This window comes from Toxorhynchites rutilus, chromosome 2 (assembly GCF_029784135.1).
Source record: "Toxorhynchites rutilus septentrionalis strain SRP chromosome 2, ASM2978413v1, whole genome shotgun sequence".
In the NCBI taxonomy this organism is placed as follows: Eukaryota; Metazoa; Arthropoda; class Insecta; order Diptera; family Culicidae; genus Toxorhynchites; species Toxorhynchites rutilus.
The window spans coordinates 121,557,342-121,574,257 of NC_073745.1; the positions used below are offsets into that span (position 1 = coordinate 121,557,342).

Sequence of the window (16,916 nt, forward strand, 5' to 3'; positions counted from 1 at the left end):
CCCATTCCACTTTTATCTCGAGTTTCCGACTTTCAACATAAAATACTCCCAGCAGAAAGCTGCCAACCTAAAACCAATGTGTATGTGTGATAGATGAAAATATACTAAAGACGTTCTAGTGGAGGTGAACATTGAAAATAATGTCTGAATAATTTGAAAAGAAAATCCGTGAAGCCTATCTAAAGGTGGAGTTGGGTTGTAGAGGGTTAAGTATTCGAAATCATTCATTTTTTCCCTACACGTTCAGTGTTTAGATATTTATTTTACCCCCAATATAGTCCTTTGAGACATAGTACTACCGTCGTTGAGGGTGAGAATGGGTCAAAAAAAGAAGTTTTCGATTTTTTTTGTTGAATAACGATCGTGGATTAGAGTGGAACGCACTTCTGATTATGTAGAGTTTCTCTAATAGTGTACTTCTAGTGCTCAGAAAACTGTTGAAAAGTACTCATTTTTCACTGAACTGCGATTAAATGAAATTTGACCCGATCTCACCCCTTGAAAGAGGGGACAATGGGTCAAAGTAATGTTTATTGTTTTCTTTTACGACTTAAGTTTAGAAATCAATTTCTCAAAAAGTTCAAGATAATTTGACAACATGTAAGTGTTTTATAATGGTTATTTGAGTTGCGAAAATAGATTCTGCCGTAATGTTTAGTTACTGTTTAGCATTACACTGTAAATTTCTCAACATCTTGTTGACATACATCTGTTGGCGTAGAAATTTCAGATTTCGGACACCGAGTTTTTAGCAACACTCTGTCTATTTTTGTGTAGCTTTAAACTGAAATTTAATTCATATTCAACATCAACAATAATTATTTCAAACAAATTCAACTTACACTAGTGGTGTCGCTTATTTATGCTAGGATTCTCTTCCTGTAGCAATTACTTTCGATCCTATCTTCTATCGTTGTTCCTGAGGTCTTTTCCTCTAAAATGGCGATTCAATCCAACTATTCTCTTGCTAATTTCCTTTCAACTCTTCTTTCTAATTTCCGACTATCAACAATTCTCCGAAAGCTTTCTCTTTCTCCTACTGTTATGACAATTCTCCTCTGTCACTACGTTTTCCTTTCCTGCAAGGCATTTATGATTATTTCGCTGATCATGAATCTGAGGCAGTGCGCCCAGTAGCAACACCCTCCCCCCCGTAACTCTGGCCACAGGTATCAGGGTTACCACATTCGTCATTGATTTCCAGCAATGCTAACTTCGACGCAGCCCTTCTCAACACTCCCCTCGCAGTATCCACGAAAGCTTGTCGAACTCTTCCATCTTCTCCTCTCACAATTTCCTTAACACGTCCACGCGTCCAGCTGTTTCTGCTACTTCCTTCTACTACCAACACCACGCCACCAACTGCTAATGGTCGCACTTCCCCAAACCACTTTGGCCGTTTAGTCAATGTCGGTAAGTACTCTCTAGTCCATCGCCTCCAGAACTTATCCAACTGCTGTTGTACCATGCACAAAGAGTTCGAAAGTGCACGCGTATTATTTATCGCTGACATTGCAGGTTGACGAATTCCGCTCGAGCTTCCTTGAAGAAAGTGGTTTGGCGTTAACGCTTCAGATTCCTCTGAATCCAATGGTAGATATGTGAGCGGTCTACTATTTACAATCGCTTCTGCTTCGATAATCAGTGTTTGCAATGCTTCGTCATTCAACTTACGATCGTTGTTGTATGCTGTCTCCATTGCCGTCTTCACTGAACGCACCATTCGCTCCCACGCGCCTCCCATGTGTGGCGTGGCAGGGGGAATGAACATCCACTTGGTATTGGTTCCAGTGAACGTGACTGCCAATCCCTCTGCTATTTGCTCAGCCAGTAGTCTCTCTGCTCCTACAAAGTTTGTACCGTTGTCCGAGTAAATTTCAATCGGCGAGCCTCGACGGCACACGAACCGTCGAACGCAATGGATACATGATTCTGTTGACATGCTGAAGGCTACTTCTAAATGCACGGCCCTTATGGTGAGACAGGTGAAGAGAGCAATCCATCTTTTTACACTACTTCTGCCGATTTTTACTTGCAGCGGACCGAAGAAGTCTAGTCCGACGTAAGTGAACGGTCTAGTGAATGATGCTAATCGGGCTAACGGAAGGGGCGCCATTCTAGGAACATTTGGTTTGGCCTTTCTAATCTTGCACCACTGGCATGCCTGTGCAACTTGTCTAACAAATGACCGCAGCTGCTGAACGTGGAACCGCTGGCGAACTTCGTTTACAACTGTCTCCGTGTTACCGTGTCTCAAGGATCGATGATATTCGTCTATTATTAAAAACGTTACTCGATGCTTCTTCGGCAGTATGATCGGGAACTTTGCCTCGGCATCCATATGCGGTGCAGCGCCTATGCGACTGTCGGCCCGCAGAACTCCGTTTTCATCCAGGAAGGGACACAATTGGTATATTATGCTTTGCCGATCCACCTGCTGGCTATTGGACGTATCTCTTATATGGCTGGATAATTTTGCCATTTCCGTTGGATATGCTTGCCATTGCACCATTTTAAATAAACAATTTTGAGCTCGATTCAGTTCTTCTTGACTTAGGTGATTGTAGCAAGTCATCGTATTCTCTTTGCGTAATTTTAAGATGAAGCGTAGTACGAATCCGATCGATCTTAGTAAGCGGGTCCATCGTGAAAAACGCCCGAAGTCGACTATAGGAATAGTTATGTGAACTTCACTGTGCATCAGACTCACACGTAATTCTTCTTCAGTTTGATGTTGTACATTTTGTTTGGGCCAGTCTTGAACCTCAAGATATAGAAAACGAGGTCCTTTAAACCATGTGTTATCTCCACTTAGAAGGTGGGTCTTGCCCCATTTAGTAGCGAGATCGGCCGGGTTCAGTTTTGATGGGACCCATCTCCACTCATTGACGTCTGTTACAGACAACATTTCTCCGATTCTACATGCCACATATTGCTTATACTTGCGTGGGTCGGATCGGATCCAGGCTAGGACCGTAGCCGAATCACTCCAAAAATAGCGTTTAGATACAGTCACTGTATGGCTTTCCAAGACGAACTGCATAAGCCTTACTCCCAATACCGCGGCTTGCAGCTCCATGCGGGGTATTGACAAGGGTTTCAGTGGAGCTACTCTGGTTTTGGCAGCGACGAGGGAGCATTCTGTTTTCCCATCTGTATTAATAACACGAAAATATGCTACGGCAGCATACGCTGATTCACTTGCGTCGACGAATATGTGTAGCTGCAGGTAATCATACAATTGGCTGTTTGCCCCGTCGAAATAGCATCTAGGTATGTGGATTTTATCAACCTCCCTAAGGGCTTCAGACCACTTTCGCCATCGTTGCCAGGCCTCCGTCGTGATTTCTTGGTCCCACTGTATTCCGGTGCGCCATATCTCCTGCAGAAGGATTTTGCCATGAACCAAAAGACAGCTCAGCAATCCAAGGGGATCGAAGAAACTCATCAAGCATTTCAAGACCTGTCTTTTAGTTGGTCGATTGTCGTTGTTTATAAGTTGTTGAATTTCTGCATTAATCGGAGTCGAAAAACAAAGCATGTCACATTCAGTTCGCCATAGCATTCCGAGTACACGTTCATATTGTTGGGTTTTATCCAGGAAGCGGTGTTCCTTCTCCTCCACTTCATTTTCGCCCAAGCTTTTAAGCACCGTTACCACATTGGACTGCCAACCTCTCAGGTCGAATCCAGCCTTTAAGTGGATCATCTTCACTTGGTTAGAAACTTCAATGGCTTCTTCCGCGGATTGGAAACTATCCAAATAGTCGTCCACATAATGGTTAGTCAGTATAGCATGCACTGCACGAGGGTATAAATCAATGAATTCGCGTGCGTTCTTGTTTTTAATAAACTGAGCAGATGAAGGTGAACTTGAAGACCCGAATGTAGCTACATCCATGAGGAAAACTGAAGGTGCCTCACTTGGCTTGCTACGCCATAAAAACCGCTGCGAGTGTCGATCACGAGGGCAAATCAAGATCTGGTGAAACATCTCCTTAATATCGGCCGAGACACCCACCGGGTATTGTCTAAACCGCATCAGTACTGACGGTAACAATGTGAGTTGGTCGGGTCCTTTGAGTAGAAGCGTATTAAGCGACATTCCATTCTTCATCGCCGCCGCATCCCAGATTAGCCGCACCTTTCCCGGTTTCTTCGGGTTTGTTACCGCTCCCAAGGGGAGGTACCAAATCCGATCTGGATCAGCGCAACTCAACTCTTTCTGAGTAGCCCGATGCGCGTAGCCCTTGGCCTGATATTCGGCCAATTGTTCATGTATACTTTTCTTCAACAGCAAGTCCTTCTGCATTCGTCGTTCCAAACATTCAAGCCGCCTTAGCGCCATGTCGTAATTATCCGGAAGTTTCACATCATCACGCTTCCACAGGAGGCCTGTCTCGTATCTATTTCCGACCCGCTTCGTCGTCTGTTCTAACATCCATTTAGCTCTTTTGTCCTCTGGTGACTCCAAGTTGTCCACAATTTTAGCACCCACATCTTCCAAAGTAAAATATTCCTTCACCATATTATGCAATTCATCATCATTATCGCGGCTACAGGCATGATATTGTACAAAATGTTTCGATGAGATCTCACCGCCTCCATAGATACACCATCCTAGACGTGTTTGCACAGCGATTGGATCATTACTGTCTCCTTCCCTGACCTTCAACGGCACGGTCAGCTTAAGATTGTTGAGACCAATTAGTAGTTGGGGGACTGCTTTGTCGTAACCCACTAATGGCAATCCTCTCAGATGCCGATATCTTGCCGAATACTCCTCGGGACACAACGACTGCCCCGGTAATGCCAACTTTTTCACAGTACGAACGTCGCGCAGAGATAATCTCTTCGAATTATTTAATCGTGACACTTCTAGTTGTAATTTCCGGGAGTCCGCTTCCATACGTGTCACATTACCTGTCCACGTAAGACATAAGGGTACTCTTTCCCCCGTCAATTCGAGATCCTTCATCAATGACTCCTCCACTAGTGTAATTGACGAACCGTCATCCAGGAACGCGTATACAGTGACTGCCTTTCGAGGACCATGAATTGTCACTGGTAGAATGCGAAACAGCAGTTGTTGTTCGGACAGACTGTGTGTGTGATTACCCGCTATCTCAGCGCTCTCCATAGCTCGATCGTAACGACTTGAGTGCAGTAGAGGATGATGGCGAAAACGGCAACCAGCTACTCCGCATGGGTTTGTATTCCGGCAGGCTCTTCTGCCATGCGAATTAAGGCAACTGCGACACAATGCATGCTCTTGTATCGCTTTCCACCGATCGTCTATTGACAATGTTCGAAAGGTGCTGCAATCACGAACTCGATGATCTTGCCTTCTGCATACGTAGCAAGAACGTTCTGTTCCCGATTCAGGTTCTGGTTCAAGCGCGTGCGCGTTTATGGAGGCCCCCAATCTATGTTTCGGACGATCTGCTGTATCACTCTTCTTCTGGACCTTCGCTCCTGAATATAACGTAACCTTACTTGCTGAAACCACTATTCCACTCATGAACATCCCGAACGTTTTCAGATTTACCTCAGGAAATTGTTGCATGAAGGTGGCCCACTCCAATTTTGTGTGTGCTGGTAGTTTTCCCACCAATTCCATTAGTAGGGAAGGATTTGACAGATGCGCCTGTTGACCGGCTGCTTCCAGGTGGTCACAAAGACTTTGAACCACCATCCCGAATTCGATTAATGTTTCGAGTTTCTCCGCCTTCGGTGGTTGCACTGCACGAACCTTTTCCAGTAGGGTATTGACTAGTAGTTCCGGACGTCCATAAAGGAGGTATAGTGTGTTGATCACATGCGGCACTGATTCAGGAAGGAGAAGGCGACTTTTCACGGACTCGTAAGCAACACTTTTCAAACACCTTTGGAGTCGCGCGAGATTTTCTGCGCTATTAAATCCGCACGCGACAGTTGAATTCAAGAAACTGCTGATAAAGATCGGCCAATCTTCCGGATCTCCGCCGAAGAAAGGCAAATCGCGAGGAAGTACTTGACGAGCTGCCAGCTGCGAGGGGGTGGGTACTAGATGAGGGGGTAGCTGAATATCGCGCGGTGCAAACGCGTTCAATTGACAGTGGGAGTTCATATTGTTCTGTGAGACTCCTCCAATATTTTGTAAAGGGACAAAATTTTCATGGTTGTTCCTAGGGTGTGATAAACCTGGGTCCAAGCATGCTGTTGTATCGTGAACGTGTGAAATTTCATCGCGGAATGACCTTGAGCATAAAGGATCTTGTACGAGGTCAGTTGTCCCAAATTTGGAAATCATTTTCTCATAATAATTCTCACCTATCAGTGGTGTAGTGCGTGCTTTTATTGCATCAAAATGTGGATTTACATGTGGCTTACCTTGTGGTATTTCGGGGGGCACGAGGGCTGGATAGTTACGCTTGCTTACCGGTGGGGGGATGGGTGGTTTTATGCTACCTGTTTCCTTCGCATATGTTTTCGGAACTGCTCCAGAAATAACTCCACTGGCCATGGGGAGATCTACCCGATGAATTTCGAATTGCTGAAGCTTCCGTTGTGGCTCACACAGCTGTCCCTTCTCCAGTGGTTTTACTGCTGGCTGAACGTCCTCATGATGTTTCTCCTTTTCAGTCCCAGCTGGCTTTCTGATCACGCCCGGACCTTTCTGTTGATCTCCCACAGCATCGACACCAACTCCGTGTTTCGCTACCCACTGTTGTACCTGTTCCATACTGGTCTTCCTGCTTATCCGACTTCGACCGCTTTTTCTTTCGGTTTCTTCTAGCTGCTGTTCCAGAATCTCGTACTTTTTCCGTAGCATCTCTTTTTCATACTCGAACTCACGCCTCTGTATTTCACGTTCTTCCTCCATCAGCTTTAACTTCAATGTTGCTCGAGCCGAAGCATTGGACATTGCTCCTGTCGATGAGCCAGCATGAGATGTAACCTGAACAGGCAGGCATTTGCGGCACGTCCAAGGCCGTTCCGCAATCGTCGGTGTGACCTCTGCACAACTCATATGCCACCAAGCATCGCATTTATCGCGTTGTACGAAATTGTCGTACTCGTCGGGGCGCGAACAATTAACGCAGCTTCCCGACCTTCCTGTTATCGGCGTCGTCGGATCGGTATCAGCACGCGTATCCATCGCGACACTAGTTTTAAAGTTTGTTGGCGTAGAAATTTCAGATTTCGGACACCGAGTTTTTAGCAACACTCTGTCTATTTTTGTGTAGCTTTAAACTGAAATTTAATTCATATTCAACATCAACAATAATTATTTCAAACAAATTCAACTTACACTAGTGGTGTCGCTTATTTATGCTAGGATTCTCTTCCTGTAGCAATTACTTTCGATCCTATCTTCTATCGTTGTTCCTGAGGTCTTTTCCTCTAAAATGGCGATTCAATCCAACTATTCTCTTGCTAATTTCCTTTCAACTCTTCTTTCTAATTTCCGACTATCAACAATTCTCCGAAAGCTTTCTCTTTCTCCTACTGTTATGACAATTCTCCTCTGTCACTACGTTTTCCTTTCCTGCAAGGCATTTATGATTATTTCGCTGATCATGAATCTGAGGCAGTGCGCCCAGTAGCAACACATCGGTTCGGACGGATTCCACAATTCTGTAGATACAATAGTTTATATTTAATGCGACATACCGAGGCACCACTCAGTGTCGCATTAGAGGCGTATTTGACCTGTAATTGGACGTTGGTGATGAGAATGGTATGAGCGGCCATCAGGTGGGTGACGTCTTTAGAGAACCCCTATTGAACTGACAGGAGCCAACAAATCGAGTATCCCACTGACATTTTCCCTTTGTTTTCCCATGAATTGGGTATCCCACTGACAGTTCTGCTTGAGATTTTGCTAAAGATCTTAGCATCAATCATAGCACCCGGCTGGCGGCCATAATTTGGGCCCCGAACTCGATGTTTACAAAAATGTCCAATTAAACGTGTCGCATTATAGACCTGTCCATTTAGCAAAATATCGCAATAAATGTAAATTACTGTAATTCATATTGACAGAATTGTCGGAAAATCCGGATATCCAATAATATCGATCGTCAATATAATCCACTCTTCACGCGATCAATATTCTCGTCAATATGCTGTTGTATTTCGTGATATTGTTAATATAATAAGATATGGAACGTTAAAGTACGTTTTACGTCAAGTGAGGTATGTATTACCGTCAATATCATGTCATACGTTATGATGTTGTTGAAAATATCAAGATTTGATTAATGTCTCCACCTTCGTGAGTTTATGGGATAAATACTCAGTGTATGCAGGACACACATAATCGGGTTCGGACAACATTAGCGAGTCACACTATGGTCGCGATTCAATTGTGGACGGGTAGTCAATGTCAAATTCGTTTCACCGCAAACAGTAAACAAATCGAGCTGAATACGAAAAATAACTGAGACGATACAATAAACTGTGTGAATTCAATCATGGTATGTGAAAAGTGCGAAAAAAAATTGGGCAAAGTTATTACCCCGGATCCCTGGAAGGCCGGAGCTCGAAACACTACCGAAGGCGGTGGGCGCAAAATCAACGAAAACAAAGCTCTCAGCAGTGCCAAAGTGCGATTCAATCCAATTGGCAGCAATTTTGCGCCATGTCGGTGAGTGATTTTCTCAATGATTCAGAGAGTTGCATTGGTTTGTATTTTAAAACTGTTGGTTTTTCAGAATTTGCAAACAGAAAATTCATCAAGCCGGATCCCATTACTGCCAACAGTGCTCGTATAAGAAAGGCATTTGTGCCATGTGTGGGAAGAAACTGTTGGATGTTAAAAACTATCGACAGTCATCGGCCTGATTAATTGTGCAAAATATTCGACTTCATCTTAGTGTAATTGTATATATACTTTAAGGAACAATATATTTCACAAACTTTTGGTCAGATGGCATACTTTTCGAGTAAAATAAATTTAGAAAATATTTAACTATCACTGGTTTCACTTACTTCATTCGCAGTCCTTCCTGTGGGTTCCACCTTTTTTCGCTTTTGGGCATAACTAAGGCTCATCTTATCAAAATCAAGCGGCATTATACCCAGATCTCCGCTGTAACGATTTTTAGCTACTTGCAAATACTTCTTCCCCCGAACCGATGTCAGTCGTTTATCTTGAATGATTAGAACATTGTCCGCTTCCTGGGATGCTTTTGCTCCACCGAAAATTGAGCTTGTCGTTAAATCCTCCGTATCGCGTTCTTTTCGTGGATGGATAACAAGCGTCACATGACAATTTTTTCGCGTTGCGAACGTCCGAAAGGCAGCTATAATGGCATCTTGTTTCCAGTATCGATCTAAATGCTTGCTCTCCTCCGACATACCCATCATGAACTGCAAATTGTCGATAATCACATGATGTATGTCGTGAACATATTGGGCGTGTTCGATGGCTTCCATTACCACCTTTATCGGTTGCTGGCCGTGAAAGGTCATAAAGTAAACCGGAAGCTGTTCGAACGCATCCGCCCAGTAATCGAACTCGGACAGGTTCACATCCAGTGGTCGGCCCGCCATTTGTCGCAGCAAAGTGGAAGCTAAGCGGGTGTTTCGAATCTCAAAGGACCCCCAAAGTGTCGAGACCCCCTGCAATGCTAGATCTAGTGAGTAATCCGACATAAAGGTGGTTTTCCCACAACCAGTCGGTCCGGTTAAAACTGTCAGTTCACCTTTCCGGTGTCCTCTCAGCAGTTTATTCAACGTTGGATAGCGTTTCCACTTAACACCCTGGACTTTATCGATATTCTGCAGGTCACTAAGTACATCTTGTCGCAGCGATTGGAAGGTGGTGATTGATTTGTGCAGAATCGGTTGGGCCTTCGAGTATATTGCCTTCAGATCCAAGTTAATTGAAAGTGCCTTGGCCGGTGTCGGGTGTAAATCCGTCGGGCGAACAAACATGCAACGTCGCTCCTCCAGTTTCTTGGCATAATTTCGAGCGATGTCCCAACCGGCAGTGTCGTAGTTAAACCACAGTGTCAGCTTTTGAAACCGCTCCAGCCCGGGAAGACACTGCTGGGGGAGACTTTTAAGGTCATGTGGAAGGCAAACGGCGGTTGCTGAAGTTGCGTACAAACCATCAGAAAACATGACCATGATTATTATTGTTTAAACGTGAGCTCACCATTAATTTTGGTCGCACTAAGTGCAAGCAAATCCAACACATTGAGAACCAGAATAGCATTCGATTGCTCTTTGGTCCCAACCTTCCCAAAAGTAACTGTTGCGGTGGGTGAACATATTAAATATACTAATCCAGAACAATTTGTCTCCGGGACTGTTCTTTCCTGAATAACGTTTCCGTCGTGATGTTTGGAAATGCTAAGTACTTTGTAACCGACCATCCTAGATTCTACATCTATCAAAGGAACATAGAGACACTGATTATGATCGTCCCATTGAGACATTATTGACACAAAGCTTATCGGTGGTATTTCCTGTACATGAGAACACAGTTAGTAATGAATAAACTCCAAACTATGTTATATTACTTTTAAACCGAAATAGTCACTGATTTTGACGGCCAAGAGTTTATCTACAATAGTTAGACCTTCAGGAAGCACAACTGGAGCCGTACTACTGCTCCTTTTCATATCCAAAAAGGCATCCTTCAGCTGGTTCATCTCTTGCACTGTTTTGGCGCTTTTACCATGCGGCAGGAAGAATTTCTCGATATACTCCCATTGGCCCAGGTACTGACAGGCGGAACACGTGAAGTTACTCGTCGTTTTGTTAATGTAAATAGTTTCGCGATTGGAATCGCAATCCTCTGTTTGGCCTGGTGTAGTGTGACACACTGGGCAAACCGTCCGAATACAGGTGAATCCGTCGGAACTCTCGAGTGACGATAACTTAATGGTTTTTCGAACGTTAAAAAGGGACGTGCCCGGAACGGTAGAATCAGTCCGTGAATCCAAGCTTGAAGCATATCGTCTATCTTGTGAAGTAGATTGTACGTGTAAGGTCGGTAATTGCGCAGCCACGGTAGCTTTGCCGTTTAGAGAAGTTGGAGTGTATGTTTTGCCTGAACTTCTGGTATTGATGAATGGCAACAACAACCGTTTCAAGAACATTCTACACCTAATAATTACTCAACTCATTAGAAAGTCTACGTTTTGAAAAATTACTACACAACACTAAACAAGTTTCTACGAAATGTTCAGCCACTACAGGCGAGCGCGCTCATACTCGTACGTAACTTCTGGGAGGTTATACCATTTGTTTACATACATCGCAGTGCTGAAAGATAGTAATTATAAAAAGGGTGACTGAAATTGAAGTTGGCCCCTTGATCGCGCCTGAGTGCTCTCCTACACTGTACTTACACTGAAATAAATTTCCATATAGATTTTATGTACGGTAAACAGATGAAGGCGGTTCTATTGACGAATTTACGTTGGATTTACAACCAGATGGCGCAGCGAGGGAAATGAGGATGTTTTGTTTTTTTGGTATGAAATTCGTTTAAATTTTCTAGAAAAATCAGAATTTATCTTCAAATTTCCCGGTTTCATGTATTCTTTACACGCTGAAAAGGTTAGAAAATCATCATTTAACAATGTGCTATGTATATTACGAGGAATGGCTTGTTATAAGTATTGTAGCTTTATTTTTTTCTCAACTAAGTAAACGATGAATAGGGTGTTTTGCGCTAAAAATACTGCAAATCCTTCTGGTATCGGCCCCTACATAATCAATGATATCAGCCAATTTGATATGATATAGATTTCATCGCAATTATCCATAGTATCAATGACCGGTATGCATTATCAAACTTAAAATTTTTGAAGATTATCAATGACTTTGTTCCAATCGCAAACAGAAATAAAATGAATAATCACCACCGAATCTTGCTTTTCAGTGCGTAAAATAAACAAACACCCTCACTTTTGTGGTTCTGAGCTCTAATGTAGATGTCGCATGATCTGATTCAGCTTTGCGTAAATTCGTCAACTGGCGATCTAACGTTCAAATCTACACCTGCGGCGCTGCGGTGAAAGTGATGATGGTATTAAATTTTGCAACGAGAGCATATTGACGAATTTACGCAAAGCTGAATCAGATCATGCGACATCTACATTAAAGCTCAGAACCACAAAAGTGAGGGTGTTTGTTTATTTTACGAACTGAAAAGCAAGATTCGGTGGTGATTATTCATTTTATTTCAATTTAGATTCATTTCGGTCATTGAATGTCGTCAGTATATGGTAAGAAAGTTGGAGTTTTGTATATTTACGATGGTTTCAACACGCGATTTGACCAAAGTCATAGATAATTTCCGAAAATTTTATGTTTGATAATGCATACCGGTTATTGATACTATGGATAATTGCGATGAAATCGATATCATATCAAATTGGCTGATATCATTGATTATGCAGGGGCCGATACGAGAAGAATTTGCAGTATTTTGCAGCGCAAAACACCCTATTCATCGTTTACTTAGTTGAAAAAAAATTAAAGTTACAATACTTATAACAAGCCATTCCTCGTAATACACATATCACATTGTAAAATGATGATTTTCTAACCTTTTCAGCGTGGAAAGAATACATGAAACCGGGAAATTTGAAGATAAATTCTGATTTTTCTAGAAAATTTGAACGAATTCCATACCAAAAAAAAAACATCCTCATTTTACTCGCTGCGCCATCTGGTTGTAAATACAACGTAAATTCGTCAATTGGCGATCTAACGTACAAATCTACACCTAGGCGGCGCTGCGGTGAAAGTGATGATGGTTTTGAATTTTGCCATGTGAGTTTATGGAAGGCTTGTAGTTCTTTCCATAAATCACACTGTTATAGTCATAAAAAATTATGATTGCGATTGGTTTGTAAGAAATTTAATTCTGCGCAATTTTATATATAACATGTTATTTTCTTACCTCTTTCAGTAGTGAGAATTGTATAAATGTTGACAAAGATTGAATCAAAAAAGAAAATTCGAGAGCACAATCAAAAACAAGTTGAAAAATGCCTGTTTCCTACATGTGAGAACTACCTTCGAAATACCGGAAGTGAAATATACGTGATTTGTTTTTGAGTTTTAGATTACCTTATCATCATTTTCTTAGTTCAAAAACAAAATCCAGATGTCTCACCGATCGTTTACGTTTTGCGTTAGATCGCCAATGGAAGATTTGTAGTTCTTTCCATAAATTACAATATTATAGTCATAAAAGATTATTTGATTGCGATGAGTTTGGAAAAAAATTAATTCTGCGCAATTCTATATATAACATGTTATTTTCTTAACTCTTTCAGTAGTGAAAATTGTATAAATGTTGACAATGGTTGAATCAAAAAAGGAAATTCGAGGGCACAATCAAAAACAAATTGAAAAATGCATGGTTCCTGCAAGTGAGAACTACCTTGGAATGTCCGGAAGTAAAATATACGTGATTTGTTTTTGAATTTTAGGTTACCTTATCATCATTTTCTTAGTTCAAAAACAAAATCCAGATGTCTTACCGATCGTTTACGTTTTGCGTTAGATCGCCATTAAGATTATTGCATCTTTTTATGTGCGGCACATAACACCACCCATGTTATGGCAACCATTCGTGGTTAAAAATGGTGAAGCAACACAAAAACAATACCGCTCTGATTTAACGCTTAAAATTTTCAAGCTTCCAGCAGAGCTGCTGCAGTTTTTCGAAGGTAGGGGTTACGAAAATGTGCACACTGAAATTAATTTTCGTATAGCTTTCACGTAAACTCTATCACGGGAAAATCGCTCTTGGAAAGAAGTGATACGGGAGAATTCTCCAACCAAAGTCAGAGAGAGCTTGTAGGCATAATAGAGGAATACCATCTGAGTCTTGGATTCAAAACCACGGAAAATCTATCAGACGACTACGTCTCATAAATTGTTCATTTATTCAAACAGGAAAAAAGCTAACTAAGAGACAAACAAGAAGCATGAATTGCATAACAACAATTAAGCTACATGATAAACCTTTTAATTATGGGTGTACTACTCATATTTCGTGCGGAGATTCAATGTTACGTAAACCTTTTTTGTGACTCTTTCAAGAATAATATTCAAATCAGAGGAAGGTCATCAATCAAAAAATCGCAAACTGGCGGTCTGAGAAACTATTGCAAGAAATCGCTTGAAAAAATGCATGAATTTGCTTGAAAATAACATTGATTGAGTCCGTATCACTTAGTGTACAATGGTGTATTGAACTCTTCCGCGATATTGTTTGACGACTATGAGTTAAGCTTGTTTTCCAACTCTTCACAATGAAGACAAATTTACGCGAATTTTTACGAAATTTGTACGCCAAAAAAGCGAAAAAAGATAGAACCCCCCAACCTCCCAAGCTATTGCTGCGAAAAACTACGAATTAGCGTTGTTTTGACAGTTGCCTCTGCCCACGTCAGAAAGTTGAAACAAGGCAATCAAGATAGGTGCGACGAGATGTAAAAAATTTCGCTCAGCTTCACACCGATGGAACGATATAAGCAACATTCAAGCTTGCTGCAGGATAATAAGTAATTTTCCAAATTTATATTTATCTGTTAGAAGTAGTAGGCGTTCAGACCGAAGATCCAAACACAGCAACCATGTAATAAATTAGGAAACAAAAATCTTTCACTTCTGTTTCAACCACTGGAGAGAGTAGTACGTTTTACTGCCTAATCTAATAGGTTGTGAGCCCAGTTATTCTTCAAGATTTTTCCGCAAGATGTCTACCGGAGCTGGTGATGGTCAAGCGATCCCGCAGCAAGTCCAGCAGAACCTTTCAAGTCTTCCGCCGATCGAGCGTCTGAGCGGCCGAGAGAATTGGCAAACGTGGAATCTCGCGGTGGAGACGTACCTGGAGCTGGAGGAGCTGTGGGAAGCCGATTCCGAACGCGGACGGAACGCTGCCAGCGGTGGACCAGCGGAAGTGCAGAAGAGCACGACCGAAAATCATTTTGCTCTTGGATCCCGTCAATTACATTCACGTGAAGGACGCACCGACGGCCCGTGAGGTATGGGCGAAGCTTGAAGCAGCTTTCGAGGACACCGGACTAACCCGCTGCGTGGGACTGCTCAGGAAGCTCATCACCACCACCCTCTCGTCGTGCGGCACGGTGGACAGGTATGTGACGGAGATCATTTCCACCGCTCATAGCCTTCGGGAAGTTGGTTTCGACATTTCCGAGGAGTGGGTCGGTTCCCTACTGCTTGCGGGCCTTCCGGAGGAGTATAAGCCAATGATCATGGCGCTGGAAAATTCCGGCACCCCGATCACCGGCGACAGCATCAAGATGAAGCTGCTCCAGGACGAAAACCGTTTCCATCAAAACCGAAGCAAGGTGCAGCCGAAAGACGGTCAGCTGAGCAGCCAAAAAGTCCAAAATGCAAGCGTTGTCATCGATACGGACACATCGCCAGGGAGTGCCATGTGAAAAACGAGACGAAAAAAGGGTCGGCGTTTTGCACGGTACTAACAACCAGCGGTTACCATAGCAACGATGGCTGGGTGTTCGATTCTGGAGCATCAGACCACTTCACCAAGGATCGAAGCCTGCTACATGGTGAAAAACCGGCGAGTGGCGTTGTCATGGCAGCCGACAAACAAATGATGAAGATTGTTTCCACGGGTGTCGTCAAGCTTTCAGCTAAGTGCAGTCCTGAGAGTCCCCCCATCGACGTGAACGTTCATTCCAACGATGTCCAAAAATCTTCTGTCGGTGAGTCAGATCGTTCGCCATGGTCACGAGGTGCGGTTCAGCACCCAAGGCGTGAATGTGATTGATCCGGATGGTGAGGTGATAGCTACCGGGATACATTACTTGAAGAGTGGATTGTTCCGATTCGAAGAGGGTGACGAGCAGAGCGCGTTGTCGCTCGCATCCATGGCAGCCGATTTGAACGTTTGGTACAGGAGAATGGGTCATATCAACGTCCATAGCCTGAAGCTACTGAATTAGCCACCGGGATGGAATTAGCCACCGGGATGGAATTCAAGGAAACGAAAATGGACAACTGTACAGTATGTGCCATGGGTAAGCAAACCCGTCTACCATTTCCGAAGAACGGTCATCGTGCCAATGGCGTCCTGGAGCTTGTCCACACGGACATATGCGGACCGATGGAAGAAGAGTCAATCGGCGGAAGCCGGTATTACGTGTCGTTCGTGGACGACTGGACACGGTGGATATTCATCTATTTCCTGGAGACGAAATCCGAAGCTGAGGTCCTACATGCATTTGACCAGTTCCTAGCCCTAGCTGAGAGACAGACCGGGTCCAAGCTGAAAGTTCTTCGCAGCGACAATGGTAAGGAGTATACTAACCGATCGTTTCAGAAACGCCTTGCCGATGCAGGGATTGTACACCAAACGTCCACCGACTACTCTCCTGAACAAAATGGGTTGGCCGAGCGAGTCAACAGAACCGTCGTTGAGCGATCGAGGTGCATGCTGTTCGAGGCGAAACTACCGAAGTCGTTCTGGGCGGAAGCGGTAGCAGTTTCGACGTAGGTCATCAACCGTTCCCCTACCAAAGGTCACAAGCTGACACCGGAGGAGGCCTGGTCCGGTCGCAAGCCTGATCTTTCCCATGTTCGTGTATCCGGCTCGAAGGCGATGTCGCACGTTCCGAAGCAAAAGCGGAAGAAGTGGGACGTAAAATCGAAGGAGTGCATCCTAGTCGGTTTCGATGAGCAGACCAAGGCGTACCGGTTGTACGATCCGGTGAAGAAGAATGTCTTCAAGAGTCGGGATGTAGTTTTCCTCAACGAGTCACCCCAAGTCGAGACGCAACCTGCAGCTACGAGCGGACAGCAACTTCAAGTCCGGAATTTCGTGAGTCTCGATTTCCTTGACGACGTTCCGGAAGCAAGACCGGTGGAACCAACCGAACCGGATGTTGAAGAACCAGCCGAGCCTGACG

The 16,916-nt window shown here is 43.5% G+C and overlaps 3 protein-coding genes across 3 annotated transcripts; 1 reads left to right on the top strand and 2 right to left on the bottom strand.

The window, feature by feature from the left end:
* Positions 1–1,108: 1,108 nt before the first annotated feature.
* LOC129766088 (uncharacterized) lies at positions 1,109–7,141 on the bottom strand. Its single transcript, XM_055766544.1, has one exon. It carries the CDS (start codon positions 7,139–7,141, stop codon positions 1,109–1,111), a length of 6,033 nt encoding a protein of 2,010 aa, XP_055622519.1.
* A 1,240-nt stretch (positions 7,142–8,381) lies between these two features.
* LOC129767594 (cysteine-rich PDZ-binding protein) lies at positions 8,382–8,956 on the top strand. The gene is made up of 2 exons (XM_055768637.1): positions 8,382–8,632; positions 8,700–8,956. The coding sequence occupies exons 1-2, from the start codon at positions 8,460–8,462 to the stop codon at positions 8,827–8,829; spliced, it is 303 nt and encodes a 100-aa protein (XP_055624612.1). The 5' UTR covers positions 8,382–8,459; the 3' UTR covers positions 8,830–8,956.
* LOC129767593 (mitochondrial DNA helicase) lies at positions 8,858–11,227 on the bottom strand. Its single transcript, XM_055768636.1, has 3 exons — positions 10,515–11,227; positions 10,148–10,460; positions 8,858–10,082 (listed from the first exon to the last, which is right to left on the bottom strand). Exons 1-3 carry the CDS (start codon positions 11,094–11,096, stop codon positions 8,953–8,955), a joined length of 2,025 nt encoding a protein of 674 aa, XP_055624611.1. The 5' UTR covers positions 11,097–11,227; the 3' UTR covers positions 8,858–8,952.
* Between the last annotated feature and the right edge of the window lie 5,689 nt (positions 11,228–16,916).